The 23187-nt window shown below is 47.7% G+C and overlaps 1 protein-coding gene across 1 annotated transcript in view; it reads left to right on the forward strand.

Moving 5' to 3' along the window:
• The first annotated feature begins 843 nt into the window (after positions 1-843).
• FAM20C (FAM20C golgi associated secretory pathway kinase) overlaps positions 844-23187 on the forward strand; it is a 57708-nt gene continuing 35364 nt past the window's right edge. Inside the window, exons 1-3 of the mRNA XM_066329693.1 lie at positions 844-2578; positions 4312-4487; positions 12938-13016. Coding sequence (XP_066185790.1) covers positions 2064-2578; positions 4312-4487; positions 12938-13016 — 770 coding nt within the window. The 5' untranslated portion in view covers positions 844-2063. The remainder of the gene's footprint in view (positions 2579-4311; positions 4488-12937; positions 13017-23187) is intronic.

The raw sequence follows: 23187 nt of genomic DNA on the forward strand, positions 1-23187 counted from the left end.
TGCTGGCCCCGAGGCCACCACTGCCACCAGCCTCTGCAGCCACAGGGCCACCACTGCCACCAGCCTCTGCGGGCTGTGCTGGCCCCGAGGTCACCACTGCCACCAGCCTCTGCGGGCTGTGCTGGCCCCGAGGTCACCACTGCCACCAGCCTCTGCAGCCACAGGGCCACCACTGCCACCAGCCTCTGCGGGCTGTGCTGGCCCAGGGTCATCACTGCCACCAGCCCTCTGGGCCCCAGACACAGAGCCAGCTGCGGGGAATGCAGCAGGAGAGAGGGCAGCCCACTGAGGGTGTCACAGCCCGCTGCCCGGTGTCAGAGCCCTCTGTGGCTGTCACAGCCCACTGAGGGTGTCACAGCCCGCTGTAGGTGTCACAGCCCGCTGTAGGTGTCCCAGCCCGATGAGAGTGTCCCAGCCCGATGAGGGTATCTATCATAGCTCACTGTAGGTGTCCCAGCCCGGGGGCCCGGGCACACCGAGCCCGCCGCTCCCGCGCTGCCCGGGCCGGGGGCGATGTGCCGCTTGCCGGGCGGTGACGGAGCAGAATGGCCCAGCCCAGCCCGGGCACACGCCGCGCTGCTGCTTCGCAATGCTGCCAGTGCAGATTCCTCTCTCTCCTCTACCGCTTCTTCTTTTTACTATTTTTTTTTCCTTTATAATTTTTTTTTCCCCAAACCTTTGTGGAACAGACGCCCTCTCCTTGCCCCAGTTGGAGCTGCAGTAGAATGAAAAGGGGGGGTGGGAAGGAGGGAGGAGAGCAGGGAAAAAAAAAACCTCTTTTGGTTGAGGTTTTCCTGTTACTATCACTGTAGCGTTTATTTAGCCAATCTCCTAACTATGACGTGAGGAAGGCAGGAATCATGGCTCGCTCATAATATTTAACACACCCACTGAAAGCTGGAGCTGCAGAGCTACTAGTCCAACCAGTCTCCAGAATTCAGTGTAGCTGAAAGAGGTTTTCACTCTGCACCTGCCAAAGATCTCTCCCCGCTTTCCTTTCTCTCCCCCCTTCTCTCCTCCTTTCTCTCTCTCTCTTTAAAAGATCTGTAAGACCCAGCAGAGATCAAAGACCTCTTCGCTAAAAAAGAACCTCTACTGATTCATATTAGTTTCTTTCCTCTAATCCTTCCTTCTCTCCGCTCTCTCTCTTTTTTTTTTTTTTTTTTTTCCTCTCCTCTCTTCTGTGCCATATTTAACCTTTATGTTGCAGTTGTGCCATCAGACAGTTTTGCAGCCAAAAAAAACCAGCCCAAGCCAAAGCACAAGCCCAGCTCGGATACAGCAGCCACCCCGACTCGATCTCAGTTGAACGTACTAATCTCTCTCAAGCACTGGACGCGATGGATGAAGAAACTGGAACCGCTCTAAGAAAATGATTTTCCAGCCAATGTTCTTAAAGAGTCTGAGAGAAGAGAGGGAGCGAGAGCGAGCGGGGAGCGCTTCTGCTGCATCACTGCTCAAATCCAAGGGAAGGGAGTCAGCGTTTCCAGCACAGCCAAATATTATGGATGATTTTTTTTCTTCTGTCGCCTTTCCGCACAGGTTTTCTTAATATTTTTATTTCCCCCCTCCTCCTCCCCCCCCCTCCTTTTTTTTTCTTTTTAAATTTTTATTTAATCAGCGCCTGTGTCTGATGCCGGTTTCTCTCCAAGAGCCAGTTTTCCCTGTTTGTTGTGATCCCTGTAATAAAAAGAGGGAGAAATCGTGAACAGATGGCTTTCTATATTACCATGCCGCTGGCATTGTTTTCCTGTTGATTTTTAAAGGCTCGGTCCGGAGCTCCTTTTTTCTTCTTTTTTTTTTTTTTTTTAATTTTTTCCCCTTTTATTTTTTTTTTTCCCTCCCCCTCCCAAGTTCTTGATGTTACTGAGACATGAGGACCTATCGGGTTTAGGCTGTTTATTTCTCGGCGCCTATGGAGGTAACTTTATTGACTTGATCGCTCGCTGCCCGAGCCGAGAGGAGCCGTCCGGAGGGGGCCCGGCAGCCCCGCGCCCGCCCGGCCTCAGTCCGCCGCCTGCCCTCCCTCCCCCTGCCCCGCTAATTCATCAGCCGCCCCGGCCATGAAAATGCTCCTGGTCCGCAAGTTCCGGGTGCTCATCCTCATGGTGTTCCTCGTCGCCTGCACCATGCACATCATGATCGACCTGCTGCCGCGCCTGGAGCGCCGCGGGCCCGAGGGCCGCCCGGGCTGCTCCTGCCCGCCGCCCGCCGCCGCGCCGCCCCGCGCCGCCGCGCCGCGCTGGCCCGGCAAGCACACGCTGCGGATCCTGCAGGACTTCAGCGCCGAGCCGGCCTCCAACCTCTCGTCGCAGTCGCGGGAGGCGGCGGAGAGAGCGGCGGGAGGCGGCGGAGCGGGCGGCGGGGGCGCGGCGGCGGCGGCGGGGAGGGCGCGGCGCCTGATCGGCCCCGGGGCTCCGCGGCCGCCGCCGCCCGCCGCCAACGCCGCCCCGCTGGCCGCGCTCTTCCAGCACCCGCTGTACCGCGCCGCCCTGCCCCCGCTGGCCGACGGAGACCTCCTCTTCAATGTCAACAGCGACATCAGGTTCAACCCGCGGGCGGCCGAGCAGAGCGAGTGGTGAGTGGCCCGCGGTGGCGGCGGGGACGCGGGCTGGGGACGTGGCGTGTCCCCCGGGTCGCTGCCCTTGGGTCAGGAACGTGGGGTTTAGGCTTTAGGGTGCCGTGGGCGGAGGGTTGAGCGGAGCGTTTCGGGGGTCGCTGCGAAAAAAAAAAAAATAAAAAAATAAAAAAAAGGGGGAACCGTTCGCGGATTTGCCTGGTCGTGTTCCTTCGGCAAATTAATGCCCTGAAATAGAGAATAAACACGGGAGCACGAGAAGGCTGGAGCGGTGGGGCAGAGGGGTCGGTGGGCCCCACTCCAGCTGCAGCCAGGGAAGATGCTGCCAGAAGAACGGTGTGAGGAAGAGGGTGAGCTCACAGCGAGCCTTCCTCCCCAGCACCTTCCCAGCCTCCCCCCAGAGGTGAAGGGACTGAGCAGTGAGGCCAGGCAGTAATACATTAACTTTTCTCAAAAGCAGGGTCTGGTGCCACAGAGGCATTCATCCTGGCAGGTATTTCCGCTCTCAGGATCTGATCTGCGCTACATTTTTCATCCTCAATTAATTCCCAGTGCCCTGCACCTCCGCTGCTCTCCAGCCTTCAAAGCAGTCAGTTGCCTCTGTGAATCGTATGCCCCGTTGGCTCCTAAGAAATGCTGAGAAATTCAATGACTGAAAAATCAAAAGGGTTGTCTAATACAACAGCACCCTCTTCCAAACACAGTGACATTGTAATGTTTAAACAGCTGCATTGTACCGTGCAAAAGCTCTGTCAAGCTGCAGAGCAGCCAGCATGATCTAAACCCTTAGAAAGAGAGGATAAATAATTCTGATTTCCTCCCCATGAGCACGTGAATTGTCCAGGCCCCTTCCATCTAATAATCCTAACTGACTGTGGAGGGGAATAACCTGGAAAGTTTTGGGTTCTCTGAAAGAAAAAGAAAAAAAGAAAAGTCACAAATGCCTCTGAACATCTGGAGATGGCTGTAAACACAGAGAACTTAGCATCAAAAATCTGGGTTAGACTGTTCAGTAGGTGAAGAGGGAAATCAGCACTGATATCCACAATGCAGCTGCCGGTTGTATGTGTTTTCCTTAGTGGCTGCAGCCAAAGTTCACAGAACTTTGAAAATCACAAGGCAGTGGTCTTTTAATTCTTTGCTGTAGCAGGTTCCTGCTGCTCAGGAAGGGGCAAGACCAGCCAGTTCTTCTTTAGCAGCCAGTTCAGAGTGATGCAGTTTCTGTCATTGTCCCTCTTTAAGGAGGAGGAGGGAGCGGGAGCGTTGGGTGCCACGGGTCAGGTTCTGCTGCACTCTTGGTTTCCTGCCCCACATCCCTGTGAAACAAAGGTTCGGGATGATGCTGTTGTTCGAGTCAGACCTGTAAAAGCTGTGTGCAGCATAATGCAACCTAAACACAGGGTACAACTTGAGCTCTGTGGTACTGCTATAGAAGGGCCTCTGTCAGTGCTCAGTGATGCCACTCTGAGTTATGCTCCTGACTTTCATGGGGGTTAAATCAGGCAGGATGTGGGAGGTGAGAATCCATCTCGCCATTAGCCCCAGGTGGGAGAGGGCTCCTTGTTCAGGGAGAGACCTGGGACCTCTCTTCTTTCAGTAGCGTTTTGCCTTTCCAAGTTGTCACATTTTGAAGCCCTGTTTCTTGATGCGTGTTACAAATTGTAACATTATTTCTTTCTCCTCAACTTTGAGTTTTTGTTGTATTGTTCTTTTTTTCTTCTTTTTGGTGGTAGGCAAAATGAAGATCATCATGAAGAATTTTTGCCAACTGGAGAAACCTCCATAGACTCCTACCCAAACTGGCTAAAATTCCACATTGGCATTAATCGGTATGAGCTGTATTCCAGACACAACCCTGCAATTGAGGCTTTACTACAAGACCTTGTCTCCCAAAAGATAACCAGCGTTGGTAGGTTTGGATATATGTTATTTTTTTAATAATTATTTGCTCTTTATTCAGGATCTCACTGCTGTTTGCGTATTAATATTTTGCATGGCTTCTCTCCAGCATCCCTGCAACTTCTCTTTCTGACTTCCCTTCACATTTTCCCTGCTAAACATAAAGATATATCGTCAGCACTGTATTACCCGCATAATTGCCAAGTCTGCCAGCAAGGCAAACCCCATTCGTGTCAGAGATCCTTTAGTCACAATCAGGCTGCAAGTGCCCTGCTCCTTTATTCAAAATAAACACTGACACAAAAAAAGGATGGCAGAGAACAGACAGCACCTTGCACGAGCTAGATTTGTGTTTCAGAGGCTGTGCCTGGCAGAGGCTGCCTTGCCGAGGAGGAGAGGCTGCCCTGCAGCCCTGCTGCATCGGCCCGCGGGCTCTGCGGCTGCGGAGCTGCGGCTTCCCCAGGCACGGCACGGAGCTGCAGGCAAGCCAGCCTCCTGCTGGGCACGGCTCTGTTTGCTCTGTAAATCCACAACGGGGATGTGCCCGTGGCAGCCTTTGGCTCTGAGTGAACAAGGTGACGCGGTTCGGGGCTTTTCTCCAGGGTTGTTTAATGGCAACGCGTGTCTTCTTGAATTTAGCTGCGTAGCTGCGCCGAGAAAGGGATGTCACAACCTTAGGTGAAAGCCCCGGGACGCTAAACAAGTGCACACCCCGTGGTTTCCAAAGGCGGGGAGTTGCAGCACGGGCAGTGGTTTCCATCCACCAGGCAGAAAATGGAGTTACTTGTGCTGACCACAAAGTTGCAAAGTCCCTTTCAGAGGGATGAAATAGCAGGAGCTCGGTGAAAGTGCTGACGGTGTGTTGGCACTGTGGGATGAGGTCAGCAGGTCTTTAACCCTGCAAGGCAAAAATTCCCCTGGCTTCAGCAGGAAATGGCCTGGGCAAGAATAGCTCCAGCAGCCCTAAGGTTTACATTTTCCACTGTGTGAATCACGGCGACTGCTGAGCAGGAATAAAGGAGGTCCTTGGTCATCAGGAGTGGGCTGATTTAGCTGGTTGGGATGGAGTAGGTGTAAAATGCAGGGTGCCACGGGAGACCCTCAGCTCAGTGAATCTTGCTGTGCGTTGGCTGTGCTCAGTGCACTGCTCTGCTGGATTGAATAAAGCAGTTTGTGGTACCCAGGTGCCATCCCACATGCTGGATTCAAGGATCCAGTGGACTTGCAGCTCAGGAAAGAGGACAAACACGGGCTTGTTTATTAACTGTGATGGGTTTCCTGTCCTCAAAAGTCTGGATTGGAGTGATTCGTTCAGGGGGTCATGTTTGCCCATTTGGCCACGTGTTTTCCCTTCCCCAGCTCAGAGGTGACGCTGCAGGTAGCAGCAGGCTGCCCGTGCTCCTCCGGTCTGGAGGGTGACGAGGGCACTGTATGGACACAGCCTGGGTGATTTTCTCCCTGATACATCCCTTGCCTTTCCTGACCTTGCCCCTCAATGCCCACCAGTTTTTGGAATATTGGTGGCACGTGCAAATGGGGGTTGAGCCAGCACAGTGTAACACGTGTATGAACATTGCTCCTTGGGCACATAATGAGGCACAGCTGCAGTCTGTGCCCGTCCCTGTCCCTGCAGAGAGCAGCAGTGCCCAGGCTGTCCCCAGAGGGGCAGAGGTGATGCCAGCCCAGCCATGTCCTGGCCCATCTCTTGAGGTTTGTACCAAGAGCAGTGGCTATAGCGCTTTGTACCACACAGCTGCTGAGTTTTGATCTGTACTCACCTCCCCAACACTCCAGAGCTCAGCTACACTGTCTGTGCAGGAGGAGAGCAGTGTCTGCAGCAAACTCAGCAGTGCTCAAGCCATGGAATCTGTCACTTTTGCAGAGCAGGGAGGTGGCTGAGGTGGATTAGGGGCTTAGAAACTGGCAGGACATAAAGGGAGGAAGGAGCAAGAAATAGTAGTTTAGTGCTCACTCCTCACTTGATCTTCTAGGCTTGGTGTTCACTTGTGCTTCTGGGCACGTGGCTTCACCTCTCTCTGCTTCAGTTTGCCCAGCAGCAAAAAATATCATAAAAAACGGGAGTGAAATCCTGACCCTGGTGACATCAGTGCAAGTTTTTGTCACTTACTTCTCCAGGGCTGTGATTTCACCTAAAGTGTCCTACAGATGTATCATGGGGCTTCCGTTAATTCTGGTTTTGATGGAGCTTTCAGATCAATGGGGGGAAAGGGCCATGGGACCACAGAGGAGGATTTATGGTTGCTATTAGCCATTCCCATTGGGATTGTCTCTGTTAATGTTTGAACAAGGCTCTTAAGAGCATGGTGGGGCCTCTTACTCCTCTTAACAAAAACACAGAGCCATGGTTTCTAGCAATGAATCAGGATAATTTCCATAAATTAAACCAGGAGGTGTATTTGGTATTGTTGTTGGCCGCTATGGGAACTGGCAGGGAGTGATTCCTACACATGAATCCCAGTCTAAAATCAAGTATATGAAAATGGAAGGGGACTTTTGGCTAATATAGAGATGCCAGGATCTGAATTTTGTTGTTAGCATTCATTGCCTGACCCTGTGGGGATTCAGGGGCTTTGTCAGCTTGCAAAGAAAGGAAGAGTATATTGCTAATATAATTTTTAAATTATATTTTGCACAATGCAACTTCTCTTATTTTATGTTGCAAATTCTTTGGATGTTTAAAAATACACGTTTTAAAGTAATTCCTGCCAGTTTTCAGCTTTACTGCAGAGCAGCAGAGGGATTCAAAAGCATGTAAGCTGATTAATAAAGAGTAATATGTTTGACCAAAGGACATTTATAGGGCTGTTACATTCTTTGCATATTCCTGCTTATCTTCTAATTAGCCTTGTTTTTTTTTTTTCCTTATGGTCAATTTTTTTTTTCTTTTTAAGGCAGCTGGAAAGATGTCAGGTTAGGAGTATAAAATAAATTGAGACCTTGATAATGCCTGGTCTTCAGACTTCTTTTAGCAAGCAGGACAATTAAATGCACAGGGTTGCATGCATTAGGTGAAATGGGATATGGCTTTATCCAGTTTCTTCCCAACGCTCAGATTTACTTTGGCTCTAATAGAATTAGATGATTTGCCTGATACCTGCAGTAATTAGATCCAAACTGCAGCAGAGCAGCATTCTTGGCCACGCTGTGATTTCTCTGCTCACCCTGCATTATTTATGGGTGGAAGTGGGGACCAGACTGATCCCCCACATCTGCCAGCACCACTCACACGACTCTGCAATGTGCAGTGGTATTTTAACATGAAAACGGTGACAGAAGCAATTCCCAAGAGCAGGGAGCACCAAGGTGACATTTTCTTGATGTTAAAGTTTAAATGGAACAAATCCATGGATGGGAAGGAGCATCCCATCCCACAGTGACACCTAGAGCTGGCCTGGGAAAGGACAGGGTTACCCAGGCTGGGGCTGAGGGTGCTTCTGTGCCCTGCATCTAGATACACACATTTCCTATTCATTTTGTTCAGCATAAAGGGATAGCTCTTAATTTGATTTAATTCACTGAAAATTTCCTCTTGCCATAAATAGGGGCCTAGAGAGAATTGTTTCTTCCACTGAGCACTGAAGCCTGGTTTTCAGAAGCACATGCACAGGCAATTGCACATTTCCTTTACCTTTCATAGCTGCTTATTGCATGCATAAATAACCACAGTTAGCTATTTTCTTGCATATTTACAAGATGTCTGTGCATAATTGTGGCAGCACTATCAGCAGTTTAACACCAGCTCTGGCATGGTGCATTGGAGGGGCACTGTGGCCTTGGTCTTGCTGTCCAGAGGAGATTCCTTGTAGGCAGAATAGACTTTGTAATTCCTCTGAGTAGCTGGGACTTATTTTTTTGATTCTTTTAAGCTCTCTGGTTGTGAAGGTTTGGAAACATTACCTGACTGAGGTAATTTGTGAATCTGTGATGCCTTCAGTTTGTACAGGCAGTAATTAGAAAGCAAGCCTGTGAGATTACTGCAATTACCTGAGGTGGACTCTGCTTCAAGGCAGGGAAAGAAAAGAGAAAAGGGAAAGACAGGATGCTAAATATTGAACATAAATTCTGGCTCTAAAGAAAATCAGGAAATTTTCATCCAAAGGAAAGGAAGAAGTGCTTTTGAGAACTTGTGAAAAACAATGAAATGTAACATCTTTGATTTACTGTGTAAGGAAACAATGAATCTGCCAAGAGTCACCAGATTGATTTAATGTAAAATTCCTGATGAAAGGAGGGCACTTAAAACGTACAGCAAAGCCTTAGAATAATTTCACAGATCTCTTCCCCTGCAGAAGTCTTTTACTTTCTTGACTAAATCAAAAAGTCCTTTAAAAACAAGTTAGCAGAATTGGCTGAACAAGGACAAACTAAGGCTTGATGAGGGCTTGAATTTATTTTTAAATATGTTCTTTACAGCTTGTACAGGGCCATGTCTCCAGCCTGGGGCAGAGCATTCCTTGTTAGAGCCAATCAACAGGTTTATGTTAGATTTAAGCTTGATCCATAAATAGGAATCCAAAATGGATCTGAGCATCCTCTGTTTCAGATGTTAACTGCATCCCAGGGTGTGAGTGTGTCTCGCTTCTCAGGCATTAGCACTGCATAATTAAATAAATTTTAAAATGTTTGTTGGATGCTGACAAAAAGAATCAGCAGAAGTTCAGAGATCCTGTTGGGACACTCTGTCAGAAAACCATACGGTTTAGGCAGGGATCAGGGCTGCCGTGGAGCTGAGGAGCTGGAAGGGCAGACCAGCTGGAATTCCAGATCCCTTTGGGTCAAACCCCTCTGGGCAGCATTGTCAGTAGCAGCCAGGAACCCTGTAGCTTAAAAAGGTGACTGAGAGATGATGGCTGGGACATCTTTGGTACTGCATGGGTTCTGTGGCTCAGGGAGGGAATTCAGGACTTGGTGAGGGGACAAGGTGGGGAAGGAGCAGGCGTGGCAGGGGCCATGACAGCAGCTCAGGGATGTACATGGAGTGGGGATTTTTGCAGGCTTGATCCAAAGTCTGTCAGAGAAAACAGAAGGAGTCCCACCAATTTCACTAATCTTTGGACAAGACTCTAATCCCAAACATTCAAGCAAAAAGATATCTCAGGGAATTTTTTGCAAAGCCTCCTGAAGTTAGGAAGATTTCTGATCACACCCCAGAGCACTTACACTGGGTTAACAGGAAAGGTTAATGCTGCTTTCCATTTCCTTCTACTTTGGAGGGAAAAGAGAGGCTTTGAATTGCCTGAAGATGAAAAGTAATGATGGCATTGGGATTTGTTTTTAGCAGTGTGCCAGTACATCCAGGAGCTGTGTGAGACTGGATTTGAAGTACCTGCTGTGAGCTAGCAGGTTTATAAAGCATTTACAGAGCTGTTTGTGACCTGTGGTGTTACAGTATATTAAAATACTTAAAAAAAAAAGAAAAAAAGGTGAATTTAGAGTGTGACTAGTGGTTCCTTTGGAGTCAGCACAGCCTTGTGTTGCAAGGCTTTTGTAAAACTCCCTGAACCTGCTGATCCCAGCTGGGACAGATTGCAGCATCCTCCACTCCTTGGAGAACTGGATGTGCCCGTGGCTGTGGTACATTGCTCAGGAGTGGCCTGTGGGCAGCAGAGGAAGGCACCAGGATGAGCAAGCAATGTTTGTTTGGGACAAAGCCCTGGCAGGTGACAGGCCACAATGGCCAGAGGGACATGTTTAACTGAGGCTGAGCAGGAAAGGGAGTTCCTGGAGGAGCACAGCTCAGAAAAGGAGAGGGGGACAGTGTGCAGATGTGATGCTGAGTTAGGACAGGGGAAGTGATCTGACCCAGAGTGGATCATCTCCACTGACATCTGCTCTTCTCTGCCATTGCCACCCCCAAAATTTGGGCACCCTGGACTGCTCCAAGGCTGCTTAGTTTGCAGGTACAGCAAGGTTTTGTCGAGCTCAAAAGAACAGTCCGAGCTTAGGTGTTTCCATCTCTGCAGGCATGACAATGTCAGGTTCTAACCAGCCTGGGTTTGAAGGGTGGCCTTGCATCAGCCCCAGGCTGGCCAGCACGTCTCTGGCGCTGGAAGGACAGACAAAGTGGGAATGGCTGAGTCTGGAGAACGGGGGGACGCCCAGGTGGAGCTCTGGCATTGGGTTGTTCTCCATGATCCATGTGGGTTCCACCATGCCCTGCCCTAAAGCACAATGGGACACAAAAATTCCCACCAGTGTCCCCCTCTGCTTTCTGAGTTCCAAAGTTAGCTCCCAGCAGCAGTGGAGGAACAACTTGTGCCAGCAAAACTTGTGTTGGGGTGAGGCTGCTGGTGCAACCAATTAAGGCAATACAATAAGATGGATCTAAAAAGACAGAGGAGATGCTTTTGTCTTACTTCAGCTCAGTTCCTTCTGACAGGAAACCAGGCTTTTGTGTCTCATGGAAGAATTATTCTCAGTTGTTCATCTTCTTCATGCATTTCCCTCCTCGGTGATGACATCCTCGCTGTTGAGTTTGGCTGCTAACAAAATCATTATCTGTCGAGTGGCCTCAATTAGCTGAGAAACCAGTCCCTGTAGCATCTGAATCTCTTGTGCTTACAGAAGGGTGTGCTGAAACTTTTTTTTTCCCCCTTTTTTTGCATTGCTGTGATTGCAAGGGGGTTAGATTAATGAGTCTTTCAGGTCCCTTCCAACCCAGCCCGTTCTGTGATCCCGTGTTTCTTTGCAGTGTGGTGGTGGCTGGGCAGGGGAGGCGGTGGGGACTGCCCTGTGCCTGGCCCTGTGTCCCTGTGCCCCTGTGACCCTGTGGGCATGGGGCAGGGACAGCTCCAGCTGCCCACACTAACCACAGCTGCTGCCAGGGCACCACAGGCTGGGTTTGGACTGGAGGGTTCCCACTCATTGTCCTCAGGCTCCGAGCTGGGCATGGAAAAGCCCAACTCTTCCTTGTGCTCCTCCTGCCCTCAGGTACAAATAAAATGACCTGACCTGCACAGGGGAGGGAGTTCAAGCCAGGAAAGCCCCTCTGCTTCTGCTTTACCTGGTCAGTGCAAATTGCTTAATGCCCTTTAATTTCTAATTATTTATTGGCTCCTTTGGGATAAGGCAAGAGAAGGCTGGGATCAGCAAAACAGCAGAACAGGAGGGATTTTATTCTAGGAGAAGTGTGATTACACTGACCAGATTTGCATAGCATTTTGTTGCAAAAATACAAGAGCTGAAAGAGAGTTGATGACCTATCAGTGATAAGGCAGAGAGATGAGTAATTAAAAAGATGTGCAGCTAATGGCATTGGTTAGAGAAAAAACATGTACAAGCTGTATAGGTGGAACAAGGGCAACTCAGCCAGAATATACAGAGCAAGATAACTTGACATTTATGCAGTTCTCCAGTTGACATGGTTTTTTTTTCACAACTGCAAAGAAAGGGATTGATTATCTGATGATTCCTAGAAAGCATCTTTAAAAGACTGACTCCTCCACACAGCCCTGCTGGCCACGGCCTGCCTTCCCAACACAGAGGTGCATCTAGGAGTCAGGCTGTAGGTCATTTCATTTATTAGGACACTTTCGATTGAGGCAGCAGAAATGCAGCTGTTTTCTGAAATATAATCTTTTTAAAGGAGCCTCATCATCAAGTAAAATGCATTTCTATGAATTCTTACATATATTTTAAAAAAATCCTAATTTAAAAAAACATTATAATGTGGCTGTTATGTGACATTGTCCAAGTTTTTCAGAATGGTCTGAGTGAGTATCAATCTTAAATTCCCATCAGCTCCCAGCTGGCAGATGAGCAAACCCACTGTCCTTGTCACCTTCACTGTCCTCTTCTGCCCCCCCAGCCAGGCCAGGCTGCTCTGCACAGCTCTGCTATCCTGTATGGGCCACCTCAGCATCCCTGGAATTTAATGCCTGGCTTGGATACATATCCACTGTGCATAGAGGAGGTGAATTTACATATCTCCACTGCTCAGAGACAGTTATTAAAATCGCAGCAGAGATCAGAGATTGCTACAGTATCTGCTCATACTTTTAATTAAGGAGCTGTGTGCTGTGCACTGGGCTGTGCATCCCAGCTGCAGCTGTCTTTGAAAGCACCCCCATCTCCTTTTCCAGTGAGTCCCTTGTTAAAAGAGACTCCAAGAGCAACAAGAGATGGAGAAAACCAGACTCCAGTGGTCTGCTCCTATAGGTACTCTGCATCTGGGGTGCTTGTGGAGCCCATGGTGACCAGAAAAAGGCAAAAGAGTGTCAGGAAATACAATCCACATTTAGTCCTGGTGAGCAGCTCAAAGCCCTTCCCTGTTCTCTGCTGAATAATCTGTTGTCCAGTTGGGATCACCCTGCTCTGATACCACAGTGCTGAACTGATACAGAGAAAATGATTCTGTGATACGATTTAGTTTCAAGAAGACTGAGTGTAAGTAGATCCACGTGTCTCATTTTAAAGCTGTTTTGTGTTTTTCCCCCACAGCAATGAAATCAGGAGGCACCCAGCTGAAGCTGATCATGACATTCCAGAACTATGGACAAGCATTGTTTAAACCAATGAAGTAAGTAAGAAAAGCCTGTGATTTGAAGTAGAACTGTGGTGGAGTAGCCATTTTCTAAGCTGTTAAAGTTTGCTGTAGGATCTCCCAAGGTCAGTGTGTCTGGCCCCTGAGCCTTGCTGCTGAGCCTGGAGCTTCAGGGTCTGTTGGTCCCTTGTCCTGCTAGTCTGGTCTTTGGAAGAGATGCTGAGGGGGCTTCAGAGACGTTACAGTCTTCTCAGGAATGTTATTCACTCTGATCTCTGTGAAATCTCCCATCATAAATACAGGATGTTTTCAGCATTTCTATCTAATGTAAACTTATTCCACAGGTCTGAGCTTTATCTAGTGTCAGTGCTCCTCTGGAACATGGCCAGACAAGAGACATGATTCAGAGCAGCTTTGGGAAGAGCTAAAGAGTATTTGTCTGATAAATTAGAATTTAATCAGTTGATTTATTGTTGTTTGTATTAAGGAGTTGTATTAGTCATTTGGTTGGGTCTATGCTGAGTCTGTGAAAATGATTTTATCCAAGAGTGGTACTGCAAGGTAATGACTCTGGAGAGAAAGGGAAGGACAAGGATTGTGCAGCCTTGATTTGTGCCTGCCTGGATCCCATTGAAATGAGAGAAGTTATTCAGATACAAAACAGGCTCCTGGATCCTGACCTGTGTGTTTGTGTTGTGAGAAGGAAAACGACTCTGTGCTCGTTGTAGAGGCTTTAGCAAAGACACTCGAGGCTGCAAAATGTTTAATGGAGCTACTCAGTGTCTGTGCCAAGGGTACCACTGGAAACATTAATTCATTTTCTTGTTTTGTTCCCACTGTAGGGATGTTCAGGTAATTTCCTCTAAGATGGTCCACAGAAGCCCAAAGTAGCTGGGGATGGGTGGTTTGGAATATTACACAGAGTTGGCACTGTGCTAGAGCTGCAGTGGGGAGCACAGCTCAGAGGGGAAGCTGCTGGCTGGAGACTGAGAGATTCCCTCTTTCACTACAGATTTTGCTGTAGATTGACTTCAGACAAGTACAGATTTGACTTGATTTTATTTGACTGCCAGAAGGGTCAAAAAATTGGTCTGACCTTTCTTCAAGGCAAGTTTGAGCAGGAGCCCTCCCTATGTGCATCTGTCCTGGGAATCACAAGAAAATCCTGTGGACTTCCAGAGAGCACAAGGCATTTGTGCAAAGGCCAGACACCTCTGTGTCATTCCCCAAACTGCACACAAATTTCTCCACGTTTCTGGTGGGTCACTGGCTGCCTGGGAGAGGTTGGAGGAAGCCCAGACAATACTGGCAGCTCAGAGGGAAGGTGGTACCAGAGAGCCTCTGCTCCAGCACCTGCCCTTCCTCTCCCTGTGCTCTCCCTGAGGGTTTAGATCATCAGTGCACGAGCCCGTCCCCTTTATCTGCAGGTTGGATGCATGTAGGCACAGTTCCTGATTCATATCTTGTCCCACATGCAAAGTCAAGAACCAGGGGGATTGAGGCAGTCTTTGAGTGTTTGGCAGAGTCGGGGTTGGCTCTTCACACAGTGTGTGATCTGCTCCTTCTGCATGTCCTCAGATGCAGGTAATCTCTGCCTTTATCATTGGCCTGACATTGTAATTCTGGGAATGCTAATGAGGTCAAATCAAGCCACTGTACAATGCACAGCCTCTGCACGATGATGGATGACAATAGAGGTGTAGCCACGTTCCTGTGTAGAAGCAATTACTGCCACCCACTAGAACAATAACAAAAAATGATGATGTCTTAATCATTCCCTTGACTTGATTTGAGGGGCAGCAACACCCTCTTTTCTCACTGCTCTTTGCACTGCACAAACCCCTGGAAGAAGCATTCAGCGGCTGCTTTTCCAGGCAGCACACCTTCCAGGAGCAGCAGTGCTGCAGTTGTGCTGAGTGTGGCTGAACACATTAGTGATTTAGGGTAAGGGTGTTTGCAATCATTTGTCTTCACTCTGAGAACAGGGAACAGGGAGCCAGATGCTCAGGTAGCATAAATCTTCCTGGCTCCTTTGGCATCTGGTCCCACTGGCCTCTTTCTCCACCTTATGGACTGTGGTTGATGAAGTTCTTGGAGAGGTTTGCAGCATCGTTTCTTTATACAGAAATAAGCACCCTAAAATGAATTTTTTTTTTTTAAATTAAAATAAAAACCAGGCTTTAAATTTATGAGACTTACACTTGTAGGATCTTCTTAAGGCCCTCAACAACTTCCATGATGTTTCTTGTGCTTCCCCTCTTCTATAGGGTACCCTTTTTATCCAGGCCTCACAAAGCTGGGTGTTCCTTCCCAGGACAGCAGGCTGTAGGTAGCTCAGAGGGGCTGGCAGTCAAATTTTTTTACTAAGTAGTTCAATTTGAGAGTCATAAAATGTCATCCTGGTGGCTCCTTCTGAGGTGAGCTCACTGAAGGAGCCTTTGGTGGGTAGTCAGGTTGTCCCCACCTGATGCTTCCTACGTGTTTCACTTGTTCCTGTGTTATCAGCTCTGTGGCTTTCCAAAGCAGCAGAAATTACATTTTTTTCCCTCTCATGAGTTGATAAGCCTCTTCAGACAAGCAACCTCCTTCATGAACCCCAGGTAACACGACTATTAGATAGGGCTGAGTGTAGGATTTCAAGCCTGATCCCAAGGAATATTGATAATATTGATAATGCAGTTTCCCATCCTGTCTGAGACCTCGAATGCTGAAAGCTGCATGGTGTGAGGGACACAGAGGGTATCATGTAGACATGAGGCCAGTCCCGGGCTCTGCTTGGATTTGATTCTCTGGAATTGCCTGGAAAGCTGGTTTTTGCCACACATAGCTGTACTCAGTGTCTTTCAAACTGAATGAATACCTGTTTGAGTGGGATTGCAGCAGATAGTGGGGACCATGCCAGCCCTTCCCTGACACAGCTGGGCATCTGCTCATGGCAGGGGAGCTCTCCAGACCTTTGGCAGAGACGTCTGCAGGGCAGCCACAGTGAAATGTGCTCCCTGGAAAACTGCTGAACACACTGCAGAACTCATCTGACTGGCTCTGCCCTTTCCCAGCCTCCCAATTCCACCCTGAATTTATCCAGGGAGCAAGCCAGCTCCGGAAAAGCCCAGGCAGAATTTGGAAATGGGGAAACGAGAATCAGCCTTTGGCATCTTTTGTGCTCTGTGTTTGACATTAACTGACAGCTCTTCATCTGGTCATTGATTCAGGCTGCTGGAGCAAATGAGAGAAGTGTAGCAGTCAGGGAAATGTGATAGCAGTAAATAAAGCCTGATCAACTGCAATTATTTTATTTATCCATGGCTCTGCATCTTCATTTCTGAAATAATTGCCCATAAAATATTGCAGAGGAAGCCAAATCTATTTATAAATCCTATGGCCCACTGTAGATTCCTTTGCTAATTCCAAATGCATGATAGAAAAAGCACGTATTTGCTAAAACTCCAGGGAAGATTTAATGTATTTGCAATGTATCTTACAGTTAATGTGTACTTTTATTTAGCTCATAACAGTTCAATCATACAAAATTATTACCATATGGGACAGGAAAAAAATAGCAACCTCCCCTCCTCCCATGGTTAACGTATCTAACTGTACTAGTATTGTGCATACAAGATAATAAAATTTATTTATGTGACTGCTGATATCTGTAGTTGCAGTTTTCTGCAGTTTTGTCAGGTAGGGATGGGTAGAGCCATAAATGTCAGAAGGGGTTTGGCTCACTTGTCCAAAAGGAGCATTCGTAGTTTTATTTGGTTTCCCTTTGTTTCTGCTGGCTCGTGGAGTTAAATAGCTGGCTCAGCCACAAAACCAACATGCTATTTTTCTCCTCCCAAGGCTTTATTCTTGAAGAGGGAAATTCTGCTCCAGCAGAGCCAGCATTAGGATCCCTATTGCACACACTGGTGCCAGGATTTGGAGAGAGGTTTTTACAGTTCCTTGTGGAAAAGCCAAATAGGATCAGATAGAAGATTATACCTTGTTATTGGAGTTGTGAGAAAAGTGTCCTGTGGTCTGTGTTTAGGAATGACATCTCTCATCCCCACTTTTATAGACTGCATTGTACAAATGTGTGCAAGGGGTATTCATTATAAAGTCTTTGAGGCTTATTTGTTCCATTCAAAAAAATACTACTGTATCTAGTGAACTCAGTTTTGACTGAACAGATAAAAGCCAGTTCTGTTCCAACTTTAGATTTTACTTGATATTTTTAACATCTTCTTTCTTTTCTTGTGATTTTCCAAGTCACAGTACAGGATTAGAAAGAGCCACATGACTGTTTCTTCCAGTAGATGAAGTTTGCAGTTCAAGTCTTAAATAGAGCCAATTAGTGTCAGGGGGATACCAGGCCAGAAGAGGATTTTGGGGTTGTGAAATCCAGTCCCCTTGAATCATGGGCATTCATTAACTGATCAGACGCTTCTGACCATGTTATTTGTAGCTTTGGCTCTCACTGTCCCTCCTGAAACTTGCTGCTGTGGAAATAATGCTCCCCGTGGGAGAATCTCCATGTTCCTGCAGCCTTCCAGTTCCTGACCCATCCCATCACCAAAGGGGCTGGTAGTCTGAGTCTGGGGCAAACTGCTTCTCTGCAGGGCTGGGACAAGCACAGCCACCTCCCGGGGTCTGTGATGCTCCTGTGGCTGTCTCCTGGCTCAAGCCGCAGGTGCTGTTAAACTGGGCTGAGATCAAGCAGCCGAGGTCACAGGAAAGCCAGTGCTGGCCCTGGGGGATGTGACACTGGGGAGGTGACTTAATGGTCAACACCCAGTGCTGAGTGTTGAGCTCAGAGTTGGGCTTGGCAGTGTCTGTTAGAGGTTGCACTCAATCATCTTAGGGGTCTTTCCCGATTTAAATGAGCGATTTTTGTTTCTGTGATTTTTATTTCTGTGATTTTTTTGTTCCAAGTGGCAAAGCACAGCTTTTCATTGGCTTTTAGATGTCATACTTAGAATGACAAAGGATTAGCAACGTTCTTCAAGTTTCCCTTTGATTTGCTTTTAGGACTGTTCAACAAATAATGCATCTTTTGATAGGGATATTAAACGGTCCAAACAATCCCCGTAATACAAACAACTGTTAATCACTTTCATTTTCTACAGTTATCTTCCCTTTCTGAAGTTGTGCCTGTTGTACCTGGGAAGTGCAGCCTCCGGGCTTGATTATCACATCAATTAGTGTGGTGCAATCCTTCTGCACTGGTGGCACTGCTTCCAAGTCACAGGAGTTGAAGTGAACTCCAGAATGGAGGCTGCTGGAAGATTGCTTTCCTCATTACCCTGCATCTCATGCTGTTTTGAGGAAATACGTTTTGCCAACCTGTTACATGTGAGCTGGCAGGCATCCAGTATAAACACACTGTTATAAGTCAACATAGCAATTAAATCAAATTGCAATGTTTTCTCTGAGCAGCTAGAGAAGTGAGATGTGCATCCAGTAGCTGCTGATCCTGCTAGGAGCCTTCCAGGATTAGCATTTGGGCACTCTGGAATGTTGCTGTGTGAAGCCCAGCTGAGCAGTGGCTGGTCAAAGTACAACCCAAGCACTGAGGTTTGTCCCTCAGCCTAAGCAGTGTGACTGTGCCAGTCACTGGTCCTGTGCAGGGTGGGTTACTGGGGCCTGACATTGAGTAAACTGGTTGGAAAAGCTGAAGCTGGCAATCCCAGCATTTGGTTTATGTCAGAGTATTCTAAAATTGCAAGGAATGCTCTCGTTGTATCATGAAGAAGTGCTTTCATTGCTGCTGGAAGGAATAATCAGTAATCAGATATTCTATGGACCTCATCTATGAGATTTGGGGCTTTTTTAAGGGCATTCAAATCCTTGCCAACCAAATCCCTGCTGAAATGTTTACCTGAATGAGGCTGATAGGCACATTTGATTGTACTTATATCAGGAATAAATCTGGAGTTAACTGGATGAATTATATCCTTTGATATTTAAAGTGCAATGAGATCTGAATGTGGTCCTAAATAAGGACAGTGGAGGATGCTGTGTAGTATTTTAGCTCTTTAACTTTTGGTATATTATGCATGAACTGTTTTTCTCTTTTATAACTAATCCTGTTCATCAGATCAGACCTCTTCAGTATTTCAGTGCAAATTGTGTTTCAGGACTCAGCAGTGCCTCTGGTCCAAATCTCATTTATGCAGATTGGAAAATTTGTGGTGACTTCAAGGGGAGCTGGATCAGGATTGAGGCTGACTGATGGCCCTGGACAGCAGTGAAATCCAGTCTCTGTCCACCACTGTGCTCTGCATTCCCCCTTGCCACAGCTCAGCAGCTGCTGGTTGGAATATTGATCAACCTCATCTAGCTCAGGAGCAATTTGTTCTCCAATTCTGCAAACATGTTTATGGAATGACCCCAGAGTCAATGTCTGCAAGTCCAGGTAGCTCCAAGTTGTCCATTCAGATTAGGATCTGCAGGGATCTCTGACAGCAGATTTGACCCTGCCAGCAGCCAGGGAGGGAAGATAAACCTCCTTCCCTCTTGGGCAGCAGCTCTGTTGTGCTGTCCCAAGCTGAGCTGCCCTGGATTATCCCCTCCTGGAGCAGGGCAGGATCTGCTCTGAGCCAGGACTGGACAATGTGAGTCCCAGTGGTGAGAGGGACCAAACCTTCCAGCAAAGCAGGGCTGTTTTGCTGGATATCTCTGTCTCCATGGGTTCAGCTCCATCCCACTTCCCAGCACTGAAAAGCTGCCATCCACCACTGCAGGTGAATTATCCCCCAAATCCCTCTCCCGACTTCCCCATGGCACGTTCAGCTCCTGACAGAGAAGACTTTGCTCTGCAGCTCACAGAAATGCCAACCCCACCATCTCTGTCACTGGGGTTTTTTGTAAAGCCTTCCAGCCTTGCGTTTTTCCTCAGCTCGTTTGTTGGGCTGTTTTTGGCAGATGATAACAGGATGCTCAATATCTATTTTTGTTCATGTCTTACACCCACACAAATGGGCACAGATGCTGCCTGTACCTGCCCTTTGTCACTGTTTGAAGGGAGACCTGAGTCTGCAGCCACAATTTACAGTACAGAATTGTCTCTGCTTGATTAGCTGCCTTCTAGGTACTTATAGAATCTTGCTAATTAGTCTTTAGGAACAAAGACATGCTGGTGTTTATTTTTTTCTTTAAAAGCCAGTTATTGCAGCAGCTTTTTTTCTTTTTTTTTTCTTTTTTTTTTTTACATTACCACAGTATATTAGGAAAGAACCATCTTCAGTGTCTGATTTTAATCAAGCCACTTCTTCACTTTAATTTTCTGCATACCAAGAAGTGCAGTCCTGTGGCTTTGTCTTTTAATCAGAGAGGCACTTTAGCTCCTCAGTTCCTTATTTCACACAGTTTACCATGTATCAACGGTGCAGGAAAGCAAAGAGCTGGCATGAAATGCACAGTCTGTAATTTACTGCTGAGTAACAGGGCTTGGCACACAGGGGACTGGTGGAGCACTGAGGTAAGATGTCCTAGTAAATCTAAGCAAAATAAATGTGTCCACAGTGTTTTCAGTGGGACATGCAGATGCCGCTACCCTGAAACATTCCATGGGAATTTGTTTCTGTTTCTCTACGATTTATAATCCTTAAACTGGGCTCCAGGGGCTGAAATTCAGGGAGGGGGAAATGATTTGTGCAAGACTTGTGGCATAAACCACAGGCTGAGGCTGTTTTCTCTCTGGAGCAGCACACACAGCTTTGTCCTGAGGATGAGTTGCACCATACTCATCTTGCCCCTTGGGAGGAGTTATTTTTGGATGCTTGATGGAGCTAAATTGCTCTTTCTCTGCCCCTGGTCTTTATCTCACAGAGATAGCTCTGGGGATCACCACCACTTTGGGGGAGGCAGATGGGGATTTGGGAACTTGCACTAAGGTTTGTTTGAAATTTGTCAGCTCATTTAAGCCCTCAACAGTTCTACAGGTTTTTGAGTTAGGGCTGCTGGCCATCCAGAGGGGCAGGAGATAAGCAGCAGTGAAATGGAGCTGATGGAACAGCAAGTGTAGGACTGAGGACCCGTGTCCAGTTTCTCCAGAGGTCACCAGTTCAGGCAGCACACTTCTGTGCTCAGTGACAGTGCAGAAATGGTGTGGCATTTAGGACAGACCCACAGCCAAAGTAACAGTGTCTTGGAGGTCGAGACAGGAAGGTTTTGGCAAAGCTTAGGAGAGAGGGCACAGCACAAATCCAAAATACCCTTGGCATGGTGCTGTGGGTGACTCACTGCTGTAAACCTGCAAAAAGAGTGTGTTTCAAATAGCCACAAAAGCTGTTAATAACACAGATTTAGGGCACTCTGAACGTTTCTGAGGTTTTCTTTTTTTCCCTTTCAGTGTCTAGTTCAACAGTTTTAGTACTTTTCTTCTTAATTTATAGTTTTTCACCCTGCTGTAGTGTTCTGCATATGGGTAAATAAAAGTGAGAAAGACTGAAAGACTCATTTGCATGTGAAGAAGTAGCAGAAACACAGAGCAAGTAGCATCTGCAAATGTGTGGGAGCTGGAGAGTAGTGGGGAGACAGCAAACTGTTGTAAATAGAAGCAGCTTAAAGTGCAGGATTATGTGCTGTGGATAAGAAAACACCCCAAGCCAGCATATAAGCCAGATACTGTTCTCAGCAGCATCCAACTGATCCTGTTAGCACTTCAAGGCCCTTTTGTAAACTTTGCTAATTGGTAGTCCAAATTCTTCATGCCAGGGTGGTCACCTGGCCAGAGGACACACATGCTGGCCATGGAGACCTGTAATAGCAGAAATATTGCACACAGATCTCAGCTACACACAGGCTGTATCTGGATTTTTAACTGCTTTATTAGATAGCAGCAAGCAGCAAAAGAAATGGATGTGTTAAATAAATCTGTAGGTTTAATGGGAAATCTGGCAATAATTGGTATAATTTTCTTTGGTTTCCAGTATCACTGACTTGTATTTAGTTTGAGTCTATCTCGTGATACACAAGAAGGGAATTTTGACCCAGCATATTTGTGTTTCCTTGTATTCTGTGCCTGTTCAAATCACCACTCTAAGATAACACAGCCAAAATTTTCAAACAAACCTCTTTTGCATTTGGTTCTTTAGGGGGTTTGTTAGGCAGAAAATCTGATTCCCAAGGCATAAAATCCAGAGATTTTCCATCCTTTCATGTTGTAAGCCCAGGTTTTGTGTCAGGGCCCTGAGTGAGCCCCAGCCAAGAGGAGGGCTGTAGTTCCAGGGCCAGCTCTGCCTTCTGGGCTCACCATGGCAGACAGCTGACAGCAAATTCTGTTTTTCTCCATGGGGCTGAAATGTGGGGCTAGGGGTTGTTGGCAGTAGAAGGATGGGGTGCAGCAAGAAGTGCCAGCCCTGGAAAAGGTGAGGACAGCAGCTGTCCCTTCCACTTGACCCAGTGCCACCAGGAGGGCAGAGGCTGCTTTTCCCATTGCCTGCTTAATTTTCCTATTCCCAAAGCCAGCTCCGACATATTTTTTTTTTGCAGCCTCTCAGGTACAGGAGCTGAGTAACTGGGATTTAGCCCAAAACTTGCCCTTTTATGCTCTGCCTGACCTACTTGTCTCTGCCCATGGGGGTTTCTGCTCCGCTTGTGCTTCCCTTCCAAGAGTCAGGCTTTTGTGCCCAATGGTATCATGGTGCCTTGAAGTTATCTTGGCGTGCACTGGGTATTTTGGTCCAGAAGCTGGTTTTTCTGTGCTTCAGCAGCACTCAGGGGCACTGATGCTTTGCCTGAAGCGTGGCAAAGCTTTCGTGCTGCAGCGTGGAGGGGCAGAGCCAGTGCAGAGGCAGCCCCGGGCTGTGGGAGCACAGACAGCCCTGCTCTGTTAGCAGTCACAGTCAGGAGATGGATTTTGCAGCATATCCAGGCCACCTATCCAAGCCCAGGTTCTTTTGGCACCCGTGAAATTGTCTGACAAGTTGTGAGCGGGCAGCGTGCCACACGAGCAGATGGGCTGGTGTCCTGGCAGCCAGGAGCCTGGGATGCTCAGCTGGCAGAGGGGACAGAGCTGCTCCGTGCTCCTGTCCAAGTGTCCCTGCGCAAGCTGCCCTGGGAGGAGCAGGCACAGGGGTGTCTCTCCGCAGAGATGATCCCCCCACATTCTGCCCTGGGCTCCACGAGGCAGTTTGTGAGGTGCTTTCAGCCCGAGCTCCCCACTGGGGACAGCTGGCACCTGCCACCATCCTGTGTCCTCCAGAGACTCACCTTGAAGGCAATA

The sequence above is a fragment of the Sylvia atricapilla genome, chromosome 15 (assembly GCF_009819655.1).
Source record: "Sylvia atricapilla isolate bSylAtr1 chromosome 15, bSylAtr1.pri, whole genome shotgun sequence".
NCBI lineage: Eukaryota > Metazoa > Chordata > Aves > Passeriformes > Sylviidae > Sylvia > Sylvia atricapilla.